General features: G+C 34.1%; 1 protein-coding gene across 3 annotated transcripts in view; it reads right to left on the bottom strand.

The window, feature by feature from the left end:
• The window catches only part of LOC117665445 (uncharacterized), a 51,412-nt gene that overhangs the window by 860 nt on the left and 31,116 nt on the right, over positions 1-19,436 (bottom strand). For all 3 annotated transcript variants that reach the window (XM_087877300.1, XM_034417332.3, XM_087877306.1), the window contains exons 21-28: positions 8,438-19,078; positions 8,040-8,191; positions 7,212-7,368; positions 5,898-6,050; positions 5,281-5,445; positions 3,005-3,102; positions 2,340-2,474; positions 566-680 (exon numbers count right to left, since the gene is read on the bottom strand). In XM_087877300.1, the coding sequence (XP_087733426.1) occupies positions 566-680; positions 2,340-2,474; positions 3,005-3,102; positions 5,281-5,445; positions 5,898-6,050; positions 7,212-7,368; positions 8,040-8,191; positions 8,438-19,078 (11,616 nt within the window). The remainder of the gene's footprint in view (positions 1-565; positions 681-2,339; positions 2,475-3,004; positions 3,103-5,280; positions 5,446-5,897; positions 6,051-7,211; positions 7,369-8,039; positions 8,192-8,437; positions 19,079-19,436) is intronic.

The following is a 19,436-nucleotide window of genomic DNA, read 5'->3' as shown; positions in this document are numbered from 1 at the left end:
TAAAACTAAACAATGAAAGAATTCACTCAATTTAAGTGTCATATATCATCTGAAGTTATTATATTATGTTCTAGTTACCTTATCTATTTCTTTGACATATTTCTTTCTCCAAGAACTAAACTTGCTTTTAAAATTATTATTATAGCTTTAGGAGATAGAGCTAGTTATCGGCTCAAGGACACCTGCTGAGTTTTATGATCGACTGAGCTTCCAGTCTTAAGCAAACTCCCCAATTATTTGCACATTTACAGAGAGGATTGCCCTTGAACATAGACATCTTAGTAATTCAGTGGCATTTCAAAGGGCAGCACTTCGATAGCTATGTATTTTTTTAAAAGTGATTCAAATATTGCAACTGTTGAAAGGTGAGATCAAGTGGCATTTGAGAAAACCGTATAACCAGAATTTTGTTAAAATACCAGACTTATTTCAGTCCTGGATGCAAAGCAAAGAACTTAACGAGAATCTAGAGGCACAAAGTCTAATGGGAAATTATGTTCTCTGTTTTTTTTTTTATGATGTGAGTTATTTTCACATCAATGGAGATTTCAATTTATGAGCTTACCTTTTGCACTACAATATGTTCATTTGGATTGATGACCAGAGCTTCTCTTTCTTCATCAGACTCCATCTGAACAGCATAATCCCTGGGTGATGATCTGTAAGTAGTCATTTCAAGCCTTGAAAGAAAAGTTAATAGAGATCAAGATTCCAGAAATTTCTAAGCAATAACCAACTATTTATTTATGTACACTTTTCTTTGAATCATGATTTTTAATATCAATTGTTTTTTTTTCAAATTGTTAGATTTTTTTACTTTTCAAGCAGACAAATTTTTTTTTATTAAGATCCTTTTTGTTTTCTTTACTTATTAAATTTAATGCCAAATAATTCCAATTTCTGGTGGCTTACAACAAAAATATAATAAAAGAATCATCCAAAAACAAAAAACCCCAAATTTAACAATTTAATATAATAAAGTCTCTATGATGAAAAGAATATTAACAGACAATAAAATATTTCTCCACAGTATAATCATCCTAATCATCACAGCCCACAATATCTAAAAAAAAAACAACCCCAAAGTAAAAGTAGCAGGAAGAATAGAAAGTAGGGGGGGAAAAGAAGGAATGGTAATAAGGAACTGTATCACATATGACTTCTGAAAGAGTTCAACTTTCACTGGCTTATACAGTATAATATTACCAAAGGGACCAGTCTAGTTTCTAGAGCAGGGGTCACCAACCCGCGGCTCTGGAGCCACATGTGGCTCTTTCATCCCTCTGCTATGGCTCCCTGTCACTCAAAATTTGCACCACAACCGCCAATGTGCAACACCTGCTGGCACACAATTTATTGAGCTTTTCGACTCCCGGTAAGCCAACCATGGATAAATCCAAGAAAAGAAAAGTTTCAGAAGAAAACAGAATGTTTCATTCAACTACATATGATAGTTTAGTGGCCACTCAGGAAATAGTCAGGCATGGAAAAGGTTTTGTGGCTCCCTGTGTTTTCTTTTCTTTACGAAACGGGTCCAAATGGCTCTTTAGTGTTTAAGGTTGCCGACCCCTGTTCCAAAGAGCAGGCACCATTGTAGGAGAAAAAGCATGTTTTTTAGCTCATCTCTCCTCACCTCATGAAAATGGCTGAATCTCCCAGAAGTACCACAGACAGGTTAATGAGTTAGAAGAAAAAGTCCTGCAAGAACTTTGGTACCAAGCCAAATAGGGCTTCACATATCAAAATTAGCACACTGTGTTGCACAAAAAACTAATCATATGCATTTATGTAATATGTATTATTAGTGAAGTACCTCAGTTGATATATGTAATTTTAATAAATCACAATTTTATTCATAAAGAAGAGACAGATTTATTTGTTAAAATAACTGAAACAAACCGAGATATGGAATAGTATATTAATTTGCTTATTTATAGAGGTATAATAACATTTCACATTTCATCACTTCAAATAATACATTTGAATCAACGTTCTGAAATTTATCTAGTAATTGCTTCCTGAAACATGACTCCTCAGGACAATGTTGGATTTTACAAGATTCTTATCCTCCATAGTTATACAGCCATATTATATTTGTAAGATTGAATTTTGTTTCTGAATGTTTACAATGTACAGAAATCCCAAAGTCAATAACTCAAGAAGGCATTTTTAAAGTATTCTTAGTTGTACATCAAATTTAAAGAAATGGCTATGTCCATTGTGAAGTGTTACATATGTCAGTACATTCCAAGCCTTGTAGCAAAATGTTTTTCATAAACATGACATAAATGTTTGCCTTTTGAAATCAAGCTCAGTAAGATCTCTCTATGTATGTCTACCTTTTAATCTGTTCCTCAGATAGTCCCAAAGCGTCTTCCGCAACTTTTCTTCTATTCCTTTCTTCTGAAAGCCTTTCAGTCAGTCGTATTATGGTCTGTTGTTCTGAATTACGTTGTCCCTCCAGGTCTACAAGTCTAGTGCAAACCCACACATGAAGTAAGTTACACATAAGAAAAAATAGTGTCACTTTTATTTTTATTCATTTTTGCTTTTATTCAATTACTAAACTAAAATTACTCAATTTAAGAATTTAAATATTTAAATATTTAAAGTTAAACCAATGCCCTTTGCTTAAATTATATCATAGTGTAATTTACATCTTACCCAACAAAATGTATTTTACTACTGCAACTATTAAAGGTAAAGGTAAAGGTTCCCCTCACACATATGTGCTAGTCATTCCCGACTCTAGGGGCCGGTGTTCATCTCCGTTTCAAAGCCGAAGAGCCAGCGCTGTCCAAAGACGTCTCCGTGAGCATGACTAAACGCCAAAGGCACATGGAACGCTGTTACCTTCCTACCAAAGGTTGTCCCTATTTTTCTACTTGCATTTTTTACATGCTTTCAAACTGCTAGGTTGGCAGAAGCTGGGACAAGTAACTGGAGCTCACCTATTCAAATCCCTAGTGCAACAACTATTACTACCACATAAATAAATAGCAACCTTTTCTTGAGTTGGCCGAGTTCCATATCGTCTATTTCAACAGTAATTGCAGCTCTTTCTTGGGGAGCTCCTGGAGGAACTTCAGTTGGAAGATCATTCTAAAAAAGTAAAATGATATGTTATTTCAATATTGATGTTGATGTTCAATACCGTTATGCGATTTATGAGAAAACCGTTCATAAAAGTCAAAAGTTAAACTTATATCACATTTATTAAAATAAGTCACTTTCACTTCTTTATAGTTAATTCCAAAATAAAGGAAATACAGGCAGTCCTCAACTTACAACAGTTAATTTAGTGACTGTTCAAAGATACAATGGCACTGAAAAACGTGACTTATGATCATTTTTCACAGTTACAACTCATGATCAAGTGATCAAAATTCAGATGCTTGGTAATTTGGTTCATATTTATGACTGTTGCTGGGTCCCAAAGTCATGTGATCAACTTTTACGATCTTCTCCCAAGCAAAATCAATGGGGAAACCAGGTTCGCTTAACAACTGTGGCAACTGCAGTGATTCACTTAACAACTGTGGCAAGAAAGGTCATAAAATGGGGCAAAACTCACTAAACAAATATTTCACTTAACAACAGAAATTTTGGGCTCAATTGTGGTCGTAAGTCAAGGATTACCTGTACATAAGAGGCTTACTTGCATTTATCATAAAGTTCTCTGGTAATGGATTACAAAACAAATGTATGAAGGGACAGTAAATAGATCAAGGAGGAGGAAGAAACTGAGGTTGGAATTAAATGCCACTGATGCCCTCAAAAAGAAATAAAGTGAAAACTTTAAAGAACAAAAAGGCAGTGCATGAAGTTGTATATGGATAAGATAAAAGGATGATTTGTCCTTTATTGTCAAAAAACAATATAGAGGCATAGTATATGGGGAGGAATACTAAATAGCAAGCTAGATTTTAGTTGTACTTATTTTGTTTTTATCTTATACCTTTACTTTTTTTTTTCCCTTACAGATATTACTTACTTACTTACCACAATTGGGACCAAAATTTCCACTGCTAAGCAAGGAGGTTGTTATGTGAATTGGGCCCAATTTTACGACCTATTTGTCACAGTTGTTAAGTGAATCATTGTGGATATTAAGTGAATCACGTGGTCATTGAATGAATCCAGCTACCACATCGACTTGGTTGAAAGCTGGCTTGCTGGGATGATTACAAATGGTGTTCACATGACCCTAGAATGCTGTAACCATCATAAATACAAGCTAGTTGCCAAATGCCCACATTTTGATCACGTAACTTTGGGGATGGTGCATATGTCATAAGTGTGATGACTGGTCACAAGTCACTTTTTTAAAGTGCTGTTGCAATTTCAAACAGTTGCTAAGCGAATGGTTGTAAGTCGAAGACTACCTGTATTTAAAATATTCTATTTCTGCATTTGGCATAATCTTCTTTCCCCCAAAAAGAGCAGCATGAAGATTATGTATGCATGTAAGAAAGACAATGCATATCTAGAGTAAGCCTGCAAACAACAAGAGCTTGCTGATGCACACTGGCACAAACACCAAAGCTTTCTGACTTGAATAGGCTGTTGCCATATCTATGTACTGTCTTCTAGGTTTTTAAAGTATGAGATAGAGATATGCTCTTTGAAGAAAGCAGGGAAAATTACATTTCTTGATCCCTTCATCTTCCTGCAACTACCGTATTTTTCAGAGTATAAGACGCACCTTTTTCCCCAAAAAAAGAGGGTGAAAATCTGGGTGTGTCTTATACTCCGAATGTAGCCCCGCCCAGCTTCTAAAATGGAGGTTTCAGAGGCTGAAAAAAGCATCAGAAACGAAGCATCAGAAAAGAAGCCCCCAAACAGAGCTTCAAAGGCTTTTTTTCTGAAGCTCTGTTTCGGAGGCTTTTAGAGGCAGAAAAAAAAAGCAAGGCACAGAGCTCACAACCAAGGAACCTGTTGCTAAAATTCACCTCTGGGAACAGTTGATTGGGGGTATTAGGCCATCCACCTGCCAATCAGCTTTTTTCTTATTTTCCTCTCTGAAAACTAAAGTGCGCCTTATACTCCGGTGCATCTTATACTCTGAAAAATACGGTATTTATTCTATTTGGACAAACTGAAACTAAAGTCTTAGACTTAAGTGATTTGCTTCTTCTTGAAAAGATAAACAGCACCTCAGAAAACTGATAACTCCTAGATCTTCAGAAATTAATTCAAACTTAACTATGTGGATAAGACTACTTTCTATGCAGACTATTTCTCGGTGTCTATTTTTTCAAAATTGCCAATCCTTTTTACCTGGGTTTTATCTTGAACAGAAGTAACTTGTAGCTGATAATCCCTTTCAAGCTGCAAGTGACGATTCTGGAGATCATTATAACGAAGTTGATTATCTTGCAAAGTTTGGGACACCATTTTTAGTTGAGCAGACAATACAGCATTTTCTTGCACCGACTGCATTACCTGCAATAATTTGGATTGGATAAATGACTAAATTCATGAATGTGCACAGACATGCCAATAAAACCTACATATTATCATTAGACAGCTGTCATTAGACAGCCAACTTGTATAATTATTTGAAAGAATACATATATACATAGATTTATATAATTTCACATTATTTCTATCCTGAACTTCAAACCATTTACTAAATTCTGAATAGAGATGTTTACAAGCTTAGGTTTTTGCTAAAGCATTAGCAGGAAGGAAACTAAAATTTTGAACACTTTTATTTATTATATTTAGGTAACGGTGAAATTCAACTGATTTTTTTTCAAACTAACTTGTAGCAGAAGTTAGTATAATTCATGGAAATGTATTAATGACTCAATTTCCATGGAAAGATGCAAAATTACTGAGGAACAAGCCACATACAAGTATCAAGTACGATGTTGCTGTATCGTCTTACTTACCTTTGAGTTTATTTGTTGGAATTTCAATTCTCTGTGGTGCAGCTCCTGAAAGCAACGCTGGAGTTCATTCTGCAAATGAGTTCTTTCAGCCAGCAGATGCTTCACTTGATCAGAGACATCTGGGCTTCCAGCAAGAGTAACAGATTCTAATCCCTTGCACAATATATAAAAGCATGACAATGTGACTTAGATCGACTATACATAGTCTACAATGTGATTGCCTGAATGTCAATTCAGAATGTCCCGCTGTTCTTGCCACCATTTTATCACACTATTTCCAGGAAGGCGAATATGAAAATTTATCACGACGATTCTCTGTAAGATTCCAGGATAGTATGTGCCCAAAATATACATGCCATCAAGCTTCTTGACTAACCTGGGCTTGAAAAAGGATTGCACTGAATTGTATTACGAGAATTGTACCATGCTGGATTATTCATATACATTTATATGTACTAATATGTTGATATTAGTTGGTAACTAATGCATGAGAGCTTGAACTGACACTCATTGGGTTTTGCTGTGTTAGTTATTTCCAGTTGGAGAAGTGAATCAAATCTTTTTTAGGAACTGGAAAGTGGGAATTACTGTAATAATACTGTCACACTATTGAATAGAACAGGAATACAATATACATAGAAACCTTGTATACAAGCCTGTCCCATTAAGACTTTTAAGATCACTAAACATCTGTAGTGGCATCATGGAAAAATTGGTGTGGTGGTGGGATTGAGAGTTATGTGTCTTTTTTAAAACCTAGTTCCAAACCTTGTCTTTGCAATGCTAATATTATTGGCCACTAGTGCCATCTGGTGGTATAGGAATACAGTTGTTGCACAACAGAAAACACAGTGCTTTGGCTGAAAATAGGGTGCTGGAGTCTGAAGTGCCTAGCTACAAATTGTGGCATTTATGCTTCTGCTGCTAATAGCAATGTGGTAAATACATGAACAATATAGGTTTTATGATATTGTTGGCTTGAAGCAGTACACCTTACAGCATCTATCAATTTTGTCACCGGAAATTTAATATTCTTTTATCTGTGCTTTATGCAGTGATTCCGAGTTTCAAACTGACATTTTGGTCAGGCAACTCCAATGTGTGGTTTTCCTAGGCTATTTATGTCCATTTCAGTTAAATTTTATTCTCTTCAGTTGATTTATTCCCAGGAAGTGCACTTAGATGTGTGATTTTTATTCCAAGGTTTTTATGACTTGGAAATTCATGTGGCTATAAATTCAAAATTTAATGTAAAATGCAAATAAAATATGTATTGACCATTTTGTTTCATGCAGTTTGGCGTAGTGGTTTTACCTTCACTGAGTAATTGCTACCAGGAGATACAGCTCTTTGAGTCACTTCGTGGTGCACTTTCTTTAGTTCTGCCACCTGCTTTTCCTTTTCTACAAGAGATGCCTGGAATTGATTTTGAAGTGCTTGAGATTCTGTCAGCAGACGATGGTTTTCTTTTCTAGACCAACAACATTAAAGTAATGACAGAGTTAGATTACTTCATGAACCTAATCTTACCGTGTTTTCCCGAAAATAAGACCCTGTCTTATATTTTTTTGAACCCTGAAATAAGCGCTTGGCCTTATTGCTATGCAGTCAAAAGCCCGATTGGGCTTATTATCAGGGGATGTCTTATTTTTGGGGAAACAGGGTAACACTGATTGTTCTTGTTTCAATTTCATGAGGCTGGTTTGAAGAAAAACATACACAAAAAAGTAAAATTAATTAAAAATATGAATCCAATCCAAGGGCAGCTGTTTCAATGGAAAAAAAGTCTCAACTAGAATATTTCTAACTGATTTTTTCCTAGAAATTTAGGATAGCTTATATGAACCATGCAAGCAGACATTAATTGGCCTAATGTTATCAGAAAGGTGTCCTCGGACTTCAGTCCAATATATCAACTATATCACATTTTCTCACGTTACTATGAGATCTGCTCTTTCTGATCTTTTAAGTGTGCTATCTTAAGCTTTCAAAACCATAAAAAAAAATTACATATACACACAGACACACCAATATACTATACTAGCTAATACACATGTAATGCACAAGATCTGTTCTCTTTTGCACATTAAGGAAAAAAGAAGTAATCAGATTTTTATAAATAACATTTAAAATTAATTTTACCTCAGAGTAACTACTTCATTCTGGTAGGAGGCTCTTTCTTTCTCAGCTTCTTCTTGGAAAGCTTTTGTCTGGTTCAAGTCTCTCTCAAGTTCATCTACTTTGGCTTTCAGTTTCAATATGTCAGTTGTTGCAGAATTAGTGCCTTCTTTAGCCTATGGAAGATTAATTAAGAAAACACTTAAAAGTTAACCTTTTTTTTTGTGCATATTTTGCTATAATTACATTTTTTTTCAACCAGTAAATTCAAATGTATGGAAAGAAAAAAAATACTACAAAATTATTTTATACATATCTACTCTGAAGAAGTCCCACTATGTTTGATGTTACCTACTCCTGGGTGAACATAATATTGCAGCCTTAGCCTCTATTTTGTATAATATTGTAAGGCATCAACTTACCAGTATGTCCCTATCCACTTGAAGACTCTTCAAATTATGTTTAAGTGAACTAATCTCACTGTTGCAGTCGTACGGTATAGAAACTGGGTTTGTGCCCTGTTTAGCTTCGTGAGCTACCCTCAGTTTGGAAAGTTCCCGCAAAAGTCTATCTCGATCATCCTGAAGACTGGCCATAGCCTTAGAAAAAGCATTCATCTGTTGAACATAAGTCTCACACTCAGAGGAAAGTCTACTAATTTCAAGATTTTGGGTTTTCAATCTCTTGCACAAGTTTTCAAATTCATCAGTCAGCTGATGAAGGGTGAAGTTGCCTTCAGTTTTTAACAGCGTCTGACTTAAAAAGGCATTTTTCCCCATCACACCGAGAATATTTGATTTAAAATCTTTGAGTTCAGCTTCATATTTATCAGCTTGTTTTTTTTCATATGCAAGTTCAGAAGTAGATTTGCTTTGAAAAACCTTGAAATCTTCCATTAATCTCTCTCTATCACTCTGCAGAGCTGTCATCGCTTTTCCAAAAGATTCAAGTTCAGATCTTAGTTCTTTATTCTGCAGTTGGACTTCTAGCAACCTTTGGGGTAATCCAATGGCTTCATTGTCCAGTAATCTAGCATCACTGTCTCTATATATTTTCTCTTTGATAGTCAATTCCTGGAGTGCAGGTAATCGCTCTAAATTTTCTTCAGGCCCCGAATCAATATGAGGTTCTTTTTTCTGATCAAGTCTAGTTCCTTCCAAATGCATTTTATTTATGGAAGCAATCAGAATCTCTAAGTCACACACTTTTGATGTTAATTTTCCATTTTCCAGTTTAAGAGATTCAATTATCTCCTCCTGTACTTTCATAGACAATTGGAGTTCTTTCATTTTTTTCAGAAGTTCAAATTTTTCCTGTTGAAGACTCTTAATGTAGTCCAATTTTTCTGTAAGTAATTCTTTCAATTGGTTATCTTTTAGTGACAACACTTGATTCAGGTCTTCCCTGTACTTTAAGAGTTGTGCAGTGAGCATTGCGTTTTCAGAATGAAGATCATCTATTTGATTCAAGAGCTTCCTTACTTCTTGTTTCAATGTCCTAGTCTCATTAGCATGGTCAGTTATTAACCTCTCTTTCTCAGATAAAGCATCTCTGTGTTCACACTCTAGATATTTATGCTTAGAAAAAAGGGAATCTCTGTCATTCTGAAGCGATGACATTGCCTTCTTTAAAGTATCTATTTCACTGGCAATCTCAGCCCTGTCTTGAGATGCTTTGTCAACTTTCATCTGTACGTTTTTTAATTCATTTTGCATCTTCTGACAAGTTTCATCCGACTGTTCTTTGGCTATCTGTAGACATTTTATCTGCTGCTCATACTCCGAAATTTGCTGTGGATGCATTGTTTGTCTCTGAGTGAGATAGCCAGAAGTGTCGGTGTCTTTTGATGAAATCAGAACAGAAATTTCTGTGTCTTTCTTATTCAGCATTATCTTCATTTGATCAGAAATAGCCAACTGCTTTTCCAACTCAGCTTCGATTTCACTTTTTTCTAACAGAAGCTGTTGTGTTTCCTCTTCTTTTCTTGTCAAATTTTTCTTCAGTGCTTCCATCTCTTTTTCAACAGTATTGTTTTTTATAAGGTGGTTAAGGGATCTGTTTTCTTTAATTAATGCATGCAAAGCATCTTCTTTTGATTCCAGAGCAGTTGTCAACATATGCAGTTTATTCCACAAAGTGATATTCTCTGCCTTTATTTGACAAGGCTCATTAAAATTGTGTGAATTCGCAGAAGCCTGCATTACACTCTTGGCTTCTTCTGACACAGAACTTTTAAGTTCCGATTCTTGAATTTGAGATATTTTTACTTCTGTTTCTTCTTGTAAGGATGTTAATCTATCACTGGTCTCTGCTTGTTGCTGTTTATTCTCAATGACTCTGTCCCTGTCTCTTGGAAGAGAGTAGGGAAAAGCTGCCATTCTCACTAGGTCATCATTCAACTCATTTTGAAGGTTCTTATTCTGAGAGTCCCTAATGTCAGCTTCTCTCTGCATATGATGTTCACCAAGGATTTCCTCTTTCTCTTGCTGAACAATATGGAATTTTTCTTCTAAGTTTGACCATTCTTTTGGGCAAGTTGTTTTTAGCTTCTGAAGGCCATTTTCATACTGTCTCTTCTGAACTAATATCTGATTCTCTTTCTTTTTAAGCTCTTTTTTACTGTTTAGGTTTTCAATGGCTAGTTTCTCTATTTCAGCCTTAGCTTCATCCAACAAGGTCTTCTGTGAAGAGAATTTTTCAGCTAGACTCTGCAACTCTTCATTTGATTTAGTAAGTTTTTCTTCTATGTTGCTTAAATCTTTTTCAGTTTTTTCATTTCTTGTTTGTGACCATTTCAGTGACTTTTCCAAATCTAAAATTATTAGCTGGTATTTAATAGAATCCGTTTGCAATTGGTTAATTTCTTGTTGTTTTTCCTTCAGCAGCTCTTGTAATTCCTTTGTTTTGTTCTTTGTCCCATTATTGTCCCTCTGAGCAGATTTTATTTTTTCTTCAAATACTCTGATAACTTGCTGCTGCTCTTCTTTTTCTCGAACTGTGCTAGATTTCTCTGATTCTATATCTTCTAGTTGCTGTGTGAGTAAATTTATTTGTAATTCCTTGGCATTCAATCTGTCTGTCATTTGATCCAATTTTTTAATGTGATTGAGCAACTCGGTCTCCAAAAATTCTTTTTCATTTTTTACTTTATAAGATATTTCTTGAACATTTTCTAATTCTTCTTGTAACAGAGATTTGTCATCTTCTAATATTTTAATTTTCTCATCCAGGCTTACTATTTCTTGATTAAAGCTTTTAGAATAATTTTCTAACTTAAATAAATAGCCTGTATCTTGATCAACTTTTAATCTTTCTGATATAATTTTGTTTTCTTGTTTTAAAATACGCATACTTTCCTCTTTTTTCCCTAAGATCTCTTCAGTTAACAAATGAATATATTTTGCTAAGGAGTCTCTTTCACTAAACTCAGATGATACGTCAAATGTATTCAATCCCAATTGGATTTGAAGATCTTTCAGAGCAGATTTTATTAGATTAAAATCCTCCCAAAGAGATACATTTTCTTTCTGGTTTTTTTCTAGGTCTTGTTTTAATGTTTCACAGATTTCTTTAAAATGTTTGTTTTCTTCTATTAGCTTATTGTTTTGAAGAGCAGATTCATCAATCATTTTTTTATGTTCATCCAAACTTAAATTGTGCTTAGAAGCCTGCTCTTCTGCTTTAGTATATAGTTCAGTGATTTCCTTGCTTTTTGATTCAACCAGTTGTTCTAGCCGATCTTTCACAATGGCATTTTCATCCCTTGCTTCTTGAAGCAACTTCTGAAGTTCTTGTTTATCAGACTCTTTCAAACTTATTTTATGAAGAGCTTCCTGTTTTTCTTTTCTAGTCACATCAATAACCTGCCTCATTTCTGCTATTTTACTACTAACATTTTCATAGGCCTGAAGTAATGATTCATATTCTTCCTTTAATTCATTGTGTTTAGCTTTCCAACCTGTCAATTCAACTGTCTGAGAATCCTTTAAGGAATTTAATTGAAAAGAAAAGGCTTCTTTCTCCTGGACTATAGTTTCCATTGTAGACTTCAGACTTTCACAAGCAGCAGTTAGATTTTCATTTTCAATTAGTAAACTAGCATTTTCTGTTGCAAGAACCTCCTTTTTACACAAAATTTCATTCAAATCTTGCTTGTCTCTGCTCAACTCAGACACTAGAAGTTCAAGGGCATCAGTCTTATTAACTAATACTTTGTTTTCCAACATGAGCACCTCCGTTTGATCTTTCAGAACTTTGTTTTCCTTCCGAGCTTCCTTCCGTGATATTAAAGCAGCCTTCAGCTTTCTTTGAAGATGGTCCCCAATTTTTTCTTCACACTTCTGTTGCTGGAGTTGACAGCTCTCTACATTTACATTTTGTCCCATGGTTGTTTCTAATGCCGGATGATCTTGATTTTTTAGTCTTTCTGACGTCATTCCTGTTGTGCAAGTAAAATCTAGTGAATCTTTCTCTACATAAGAAACATCCAGCAATGGATTAGAGATGTCTGCATCCTGATCACTACTTTGCTGCACATTATCAAAATGCAACCATGCAGTTTCAGAATTCTTGCTGCTTTTTTCATGTACCATATTTTCATTTACATTAGAAACTGGCAAACCCTTTTCACGAAGCATGTTTAATTCTATCAATAGTTTTTTATTTTCTTCATGGACATCTCTTAACTCCTCTTTCATGCTGAATAATTGTTCATTTGATTTTTCTCTGTTGCTTGTGAAGTCTTCCATTTTTTGCCTCAAATCTTCAAACACTAATTTTAAATGTTTTGCTTCTTCTTGATTTTTCAATAAATTTTGTTGTATTCGGGAAATTTCTTTCATTATTTCCTTTCCATGGTCAATTTTGCCCATGAAATCATTAAGAGAATCACTTAAATGTTTTATTTCTTCATCCTTCTCTGAAATTTGTATGTTGGCTTGTTGAACATTATGCTTCAACTTTTCAACTTGTTCCAGATCATCTCCATCACCTATTTTATGGGAAATAGCTGTTTGATTTATTGTTTCAATAATAGCTCTAACATCTGTCAATTCGTCTTTGTAAGTTTCCAATTGTTGTAGAAGATAATCTCTCTGATTCACAATACTGTCATTATCTTGCTTATACTGTTGTTCCAATTGTTCAACACTGAACTTCAGTTTCATAATTTCATGTTCCTTCCTATCAAGTACATGTGACTTCTGTCTTAATTCTTTCTTAAATGTTTCTTTTTCTTTCATAAGACTGTGATAGTTCTCATCCTCTTTTACTGCCACCTTGCTTAAGCTTTCTGGCTTTTCTACCATAACAGGACTTTTCCCCTCCATCTCTTCTGATTCAAGTGTTTTATGTTTAGCACTTTCACCATCAGGTAGAGTTGTAGCATTTTCTAAATCTTCATGCACAGAGTGTAATGGTGACATAGTAGATTCAAATCCTTCACACTTTCTTTGATGGATTATCTGGAGGGCTTTATAGTCTTCATTTATGCATATAAAGCTTTTTGTTAGTTCATCAAAACTTGCTAGTAATTTGGCATACTCCTCTTTTTGTTTCTGAATTGTTTTAGTACTTTCTTTACGGGCTACAAGTAGTACCTGCATTTTCTTATGTAAAAGTTCCTTCTCTTTCTCCAGCTGATTAATTTCACTAGGGAAAGGTTCTTCAGTGTTTACACCAGCCTCTGATTTGTTCATTTCCTTGCATGTTTCTTCTCTCTTTGATGCTTCGATTTTGAGATTTTCTATGGTTAAGAAAAGCTGAGAGTATTTCTCAGCATAAGTTTTCTCTTTTTCAGACAGCAGAGATTGCATTTCTACGAGCAAAGAATCTTTCTCATTTAGACGTATTAAATTTTGATCAGACATCCTTTTTTGTTCAGCAACGGTTTCCTTCAATCTTATAACCTCCTTCTGTAGCATCTCCAAAGAAGTTGTTTTAGAAGATAACATTCTGTTGATGTCATCTATCCTGGTATCTTTTTCTAATAATTGTTCCTTCAAATCATTAAGTTGAGATCCAAGATTTTTAGAGTGCTGTGTCAATTCATCAATTTGTTCCAATAAATGTTGCGTTTTATTATATTCCCTTTCTGAATATTCCTGATCACTCTTTTCAAATTTCTTAATTTTCTGAGTTAAATCCTTCCTTATTATCAAAGCTGCCTGAAGCTTCTTTTTCAGAGTTTCCTTTTCCTGACTTAATTTTTCTAAAGCAGCATTTGTCTGTTCTTTCTCATTCAACAAATCTTTAATTGTAGCTTCTTTGTTGATTGACACAATCTGATTGAGTTCTAGTTTTTTCTTATATTCTTCTATCTGCTGCAATAATACACTTGCTTCTTCTGCCATACTATTCTGCATGCCTTGTAGTTGTTGCAATTTGAGAGATAGTTCATTTTTTTCTTCTGAAAATTTAACCATTTCATTCGACATGGATTCCATTATCTGAGTAACTGAGCAATCTTTTTCTTTTAATTGTTGGTTTAAAGTAGCAAGTAAATATTTCTGCTGAGTAGTTTCTGAAATTAAGTTTTCTATCATCTGATTTTTGCATTCAAGGTCTTCTAAAAGTTTTTCAACTTTTTCACATTTGTTGTTCAGGGACTTACAATTGTCTTGAAGTTCTTCTTCTAATTTTTCTATCTTTCCCTGGAGAAAAATGTCCTGCTTCTTCATTTCTGTTAACGCAAACTCATTTTCTTCACAAACAGACAGTTGCTTACCTAAAGCTTCTTCAGCAGTATTTAATCTATTTGTTAAGAGTTCAATCTCAGATTGCTGAGCATCTCTTATATTTTGAAAGTCATTCTTCTGTACAATCATTTTTTCTTCCCACAGAGATTGCATGTTTTTCAATAAGTCATTCAAGTGACTTATTTCTTCCTCTTTCTCTAAAAATGTCTGCTGCAATTCTATTGCTTCAGCTTCTTTACTACGAATACTATTTATTAGAATAAAGATTTTTTCTAACACAGCCTTAGTTTTAGTTGGTTGCTGACCAGCTTCATTATCATTGTTACTGGTGAAGTGCCTACTGCTTAATAATAAAGACAGACATTTGAATAACTCTTTGTTAATAATCTCATGTTCTTCCTGCAAAGACTGAATTTCAGTATCTTTTGATTTCATATTATCTTTCAAGCTGCTTACTTGCTCAAGACTAATCTTGATTTGCTGAGTTGCCCTATCAAGTTCTACCACCCGCCTACTTTCTAACCCAAGGAGATTTTGTTCTAACTTTTCAATTTTCAGTTTTAATTCAGAGATCTCTTGATTCTTTACACTAACCTGCATCAGTAACTGTTCCCTCTCATTTTCCAACTGCGTAGAAATGGCATGTAAATGTATTTGCGACTCATTCTCACTGGTTTCTATTTTTTTGTGAAGTTCCTCTATTTCGCTTGATTTCTGCTGTAATTGGTTCTGGCATTTAACCAGTTCTTTATTTTCTTCACTCAACTTAATAAAGTTATCTTGTAAAACAGCTTTATCATTTGTTAAAGAATCTACCTGTTGTTGCAGTTTTTCTATGGAAAGTATATAATTGTGACATTCTTGAGTGGTTTTAGAACTTATGATGTTAAGTTCAGAATTTAAGTATTCAATATGCTTTATCTGCTCAGTATGTTTCTCCTGTACAATTTGTAGATCCATTTCTCTCTGTTCAAATTTTTGCTTCCACTGATCACCTTGTTCCACTGCTTTCCGGTGCTCTAATTTTGCAGATTCCAATTCAACTGACAAAGAATTAATTTTTTTATAGTTAGTGGCAATGCTTTCATCTTTTTCTTCCAAAAGTTTCTTTAGTGACACAGCACTTTTTTCTAGTTCTTCTCTAAGGAGTTCAACCTCATTATTAAGAGCCTGAACATTACTCTCTGCTAGTTGCACATCAACATCTTTCTCATTTAAAGAATTACGTAAACCGTCAATAAGTTGTTCTTTTTCACTCAGAACAGTACTGAGTTCACTTCTTTGTTCACAATGAGTAGCAAATTTGTCCTGCAAAGATAAGAAAGCATTATCTTTTTCTTGGGCTTGGGCTTGTAATTTTTGAATTTGTTGGGTTAGTTTATTAATTTGATCATGAAGTTGTGTAATTAACTGATTTTTTTCTTCATTTATTTTTAATTCTTCTCTTACTTGTTTCACAAGATTAGCATTATCCAAAGCAGAACCCTGTTTCTCTGACAATGTCTGACTAATGTCATTTATTAATTTTTCCTGAACAAACATTTCCTTTTTGAGACTCAAGTTTAACTCTTCTACATTTGTAGCTTGCTTCTTCAGGGTCTCATATTCATCCTTTTTGTCCTGAAGTTCAGCATTCAAGGTATTATTAAGCAAAGAAATATTATTTACCAACAGTTCCTTTTCAAGAATACTTGCTTTTAACTGTGTTGCTTCACTCATCAATGATTCTATAGTTTTCTGCTGCACACAGGAAGTTTCAGAGGTATGTGCTTGTAAATTAACATATTCTTCCTCCTTTTGTTTTAAAAGTGCATCCCTTTCTGTAATTAATTTATTTAATTCTTCTATCTTTTCTGTCATATTTTTCAGCTGACAATGGAGGTCAGAAATTATTTTCATATTCTCAGACAGTTGAAATCTAAGTAACTCAGACTCTTCAGATTTATCTTTAAACAATTTTAAGTCCTGAGCTTGTTTCTGCAAATTTTCATTCTTTTCTTGTATTTCAAGCTTATATTTGTCACCTTCACAATCTAAAGTCTGGACTTTGTTTTGCAAATTTGAAATTGTCTGCAAATACTGTTTTTCTTCCAAATCTTTATTTTCTTTAATCTGTTGAATCAAAGCTTCTCTCTGGGAAAGAAGAGATTCTTTATCATGAAAATTACTTTTTAATGTTTCTATTTCAGTTAGTAAGCTATCAATATAATCTACAAAGGCTAAAATATTATAATCATTCTGTTCATTTAAAAGAGCTACTCCTCCACATTTTTTAACTAATGCCGAATGAATTGTTTCAATATTTCTTTTGAATTTTTCATTTTCTAATTTCAATAAATGAGCTTCATGCTTAATGGATACTGTTTCACACTGATGTTTTATTAACTGATGCTGAAGTGTTTCACATTCACCTGACTTAGTACTACATAAGGCTAAAGCTTTCTCCTTTTCATATTTCAAAATATCTCCTTCTTTGGCGAATAATGCTAATTTATCACTCAATGCTGCACATTCTTCAGTTTTCTTAACAATTTGCCTATGAAGTTCTTCCAGCTCTAGCCCCTGAGATAATAAAGCAGCATTTTTTTCTTCAACCTGATGTGATAATTGCTGACCAATACCTTTAAGCTTTTCTAATTCTCTCTCCAGTGCTATCATATCAGCTTGCTTTTCTTTTATTTGTTTTAATAAGGTTTCGTACTGCCTATCTTTTTCTTCTAGAGATTTTGATTTTTCGTTAAGATCCATTTCTAAATCTTGAACTTGTTTTTGCAATGACGGTATTTTTCCTTTCTCACAACTAAGCTGTTGGACCATTTTACTGTATTCTGACTCTTCCTTCCTTAACATTTCTTCTTTTGCTAATTCTCTGTCTTTAGCAACCTTCAGCTGAGTATTCAATGATAGTATTTCTTGATGTAATTGTTTTGTCAACTCAGTTTTTTCTGAGAGTTGTTCATCCAACATTTCATACTTCTTCTCTTTCTCTGTAATCAAATTTTCTTTTTCTTTGACAAAAATGGAGAGTTCTTTAACTTTATTTCTTAATTTTTTTCTATCCTGATTAATCTCCAAAATCAATTGTTCATGTTCCTTGTCACTGCCAATTATTTTACTTTCCATTTCTTCTATACACTGAGCACCCTTCAACAGTTCACATTCTTTTACATCCAATAATTTGGACAAACTCTCATTCTCATTGACCAGCTGTTGCTTTTCTTTCTCCATAATATGCTTCTCATTTCTAAGATCTTCAGTCATTTTAATCTGACTGGCTAAATCTTTTTCTTTCTGTTCAACTGCAGCTACTAACTGCTTACTAGTCAGGATGTTTGCTTGTTTTTCCATTTCCAGCTTATTTATTATTTCATGTTTCTCTTGTAGCTCATCTTTTATTTTTTTCCATTCCATTGCTTTATTATCCAGTTCACCTAGAAATTTCAGTTTTTCTTCCTCATTTTGCTGCTCTATAGCTTTAAGCTTGTCTTTTAATAACATTATGACCTCTGTTTTTTCTTGTACAGACTTCTTGGCAATTTCTAGATGTTCAGTATGTTCAGCAAGCTGTCTGGATACATTTGACAATTCTTCATCTTTTTTAGCACTTTCCACTATTAGTTGATTATATAATTCTTTTACCGATTTCAATTCATTTACAAAACTTTGTTCTTTGTTTTCTCTCTCTTGCAACAAATCGTTTAATTTCTCCTTTGCAGAGATATGTTCATCAAGCTGGATTCTAAGTTGCTCTATTTCCTCTCTACATTTTATTTCTGTTTCTTGCACTTTTTCAGTTGATTTACTTATTTGTTCTTTAAGCAATTTAATTTGTGACTCACACTCCAAAAGCTGATTACTGTATGCAATATCATGATTCTTCATTTCAGAATGGAGTTCTTTAATTGATTTGCTTGCTTCTTTTACTTGCTTAGTAAGATCCAGATTTTCTTTGGTTTTAGCTTCATTTTCAACTTTTACTATTGCCAGCTCTGATTCTATTGTTCTTAACTTCTCATTAAGTTCTGAAAATTTTATGCTTGCATCTTTCATATCAGTTGTTTGTACATCTTTCAACAACTGGACTTCCTTTTCCGCCTTGGACAGTGCTCTTTCCATTTCCCGTATTTCATCTTCTTTGCATTTGATCTGTTCAGAATACTCAGACATATTCAAAGAAAGATCAGAAATTTCTTTGTCCTTTTCAATCAACATTTCCCTAAGGTTGTCAATTTCTCTTTCCCGTCTCTGCAGATCTTGAATAAGTTGAGATCTTTCTTCTAAATGACTTGTGTTCAGCCTGTCAAGTTCTTCGTTTGTCTGTTCCAGGTCCTGTTGTATCAACTGCATGTCTGCATCTTGTTTTGCAGTCTGGAAACAAAAATGATAAATTTAAGTATTTACTTCATCGTTGGCCAAAACATGTAGTGTAACCCAACCAATATAAAAATAAGACCTTTTCCCTTTACTCTCTTCTCTTTCTAATGGCAATGTATTTTTACAATTATTTCAGGCACCTAAAAATACAGAATAACAAGTTGGAAGGGACCTTGGAGGTTTTCTAGTCCAATCCCCTGTTCAAGCAGGAAACTCTATACCAGACATGTCAAACTCAAGGCCCACGGGCCACATCTGGCCCGCAAGTTGTTTATATCTGGTTCGCAGGGCTGCCCTGGAGACTGTGAGGGGTCGGTCCCCATTGCCTCGGCCCACCCCAGCCAGCAATCAA

Source organism: Pantherophis guttatus, chromosome 1 (genome assembly GCF_059756535.1).
Source record: "Pantherophis guttatus breed Tessera chromosome 1, ASM5975653v1, whole genome shotgun sequence".
Lineage (NCBI taxonomy): Eukaryota > Metazoa > Chordata > Lepidosauria > Squamata > Colubridae > Pantherophis > Pantherophis guttatus.
The sequence above is the reverse complement of the archived record's forward strand: the minus strand, read 5'-3'. Positions and strand labels throughout refer to the sequence as shown.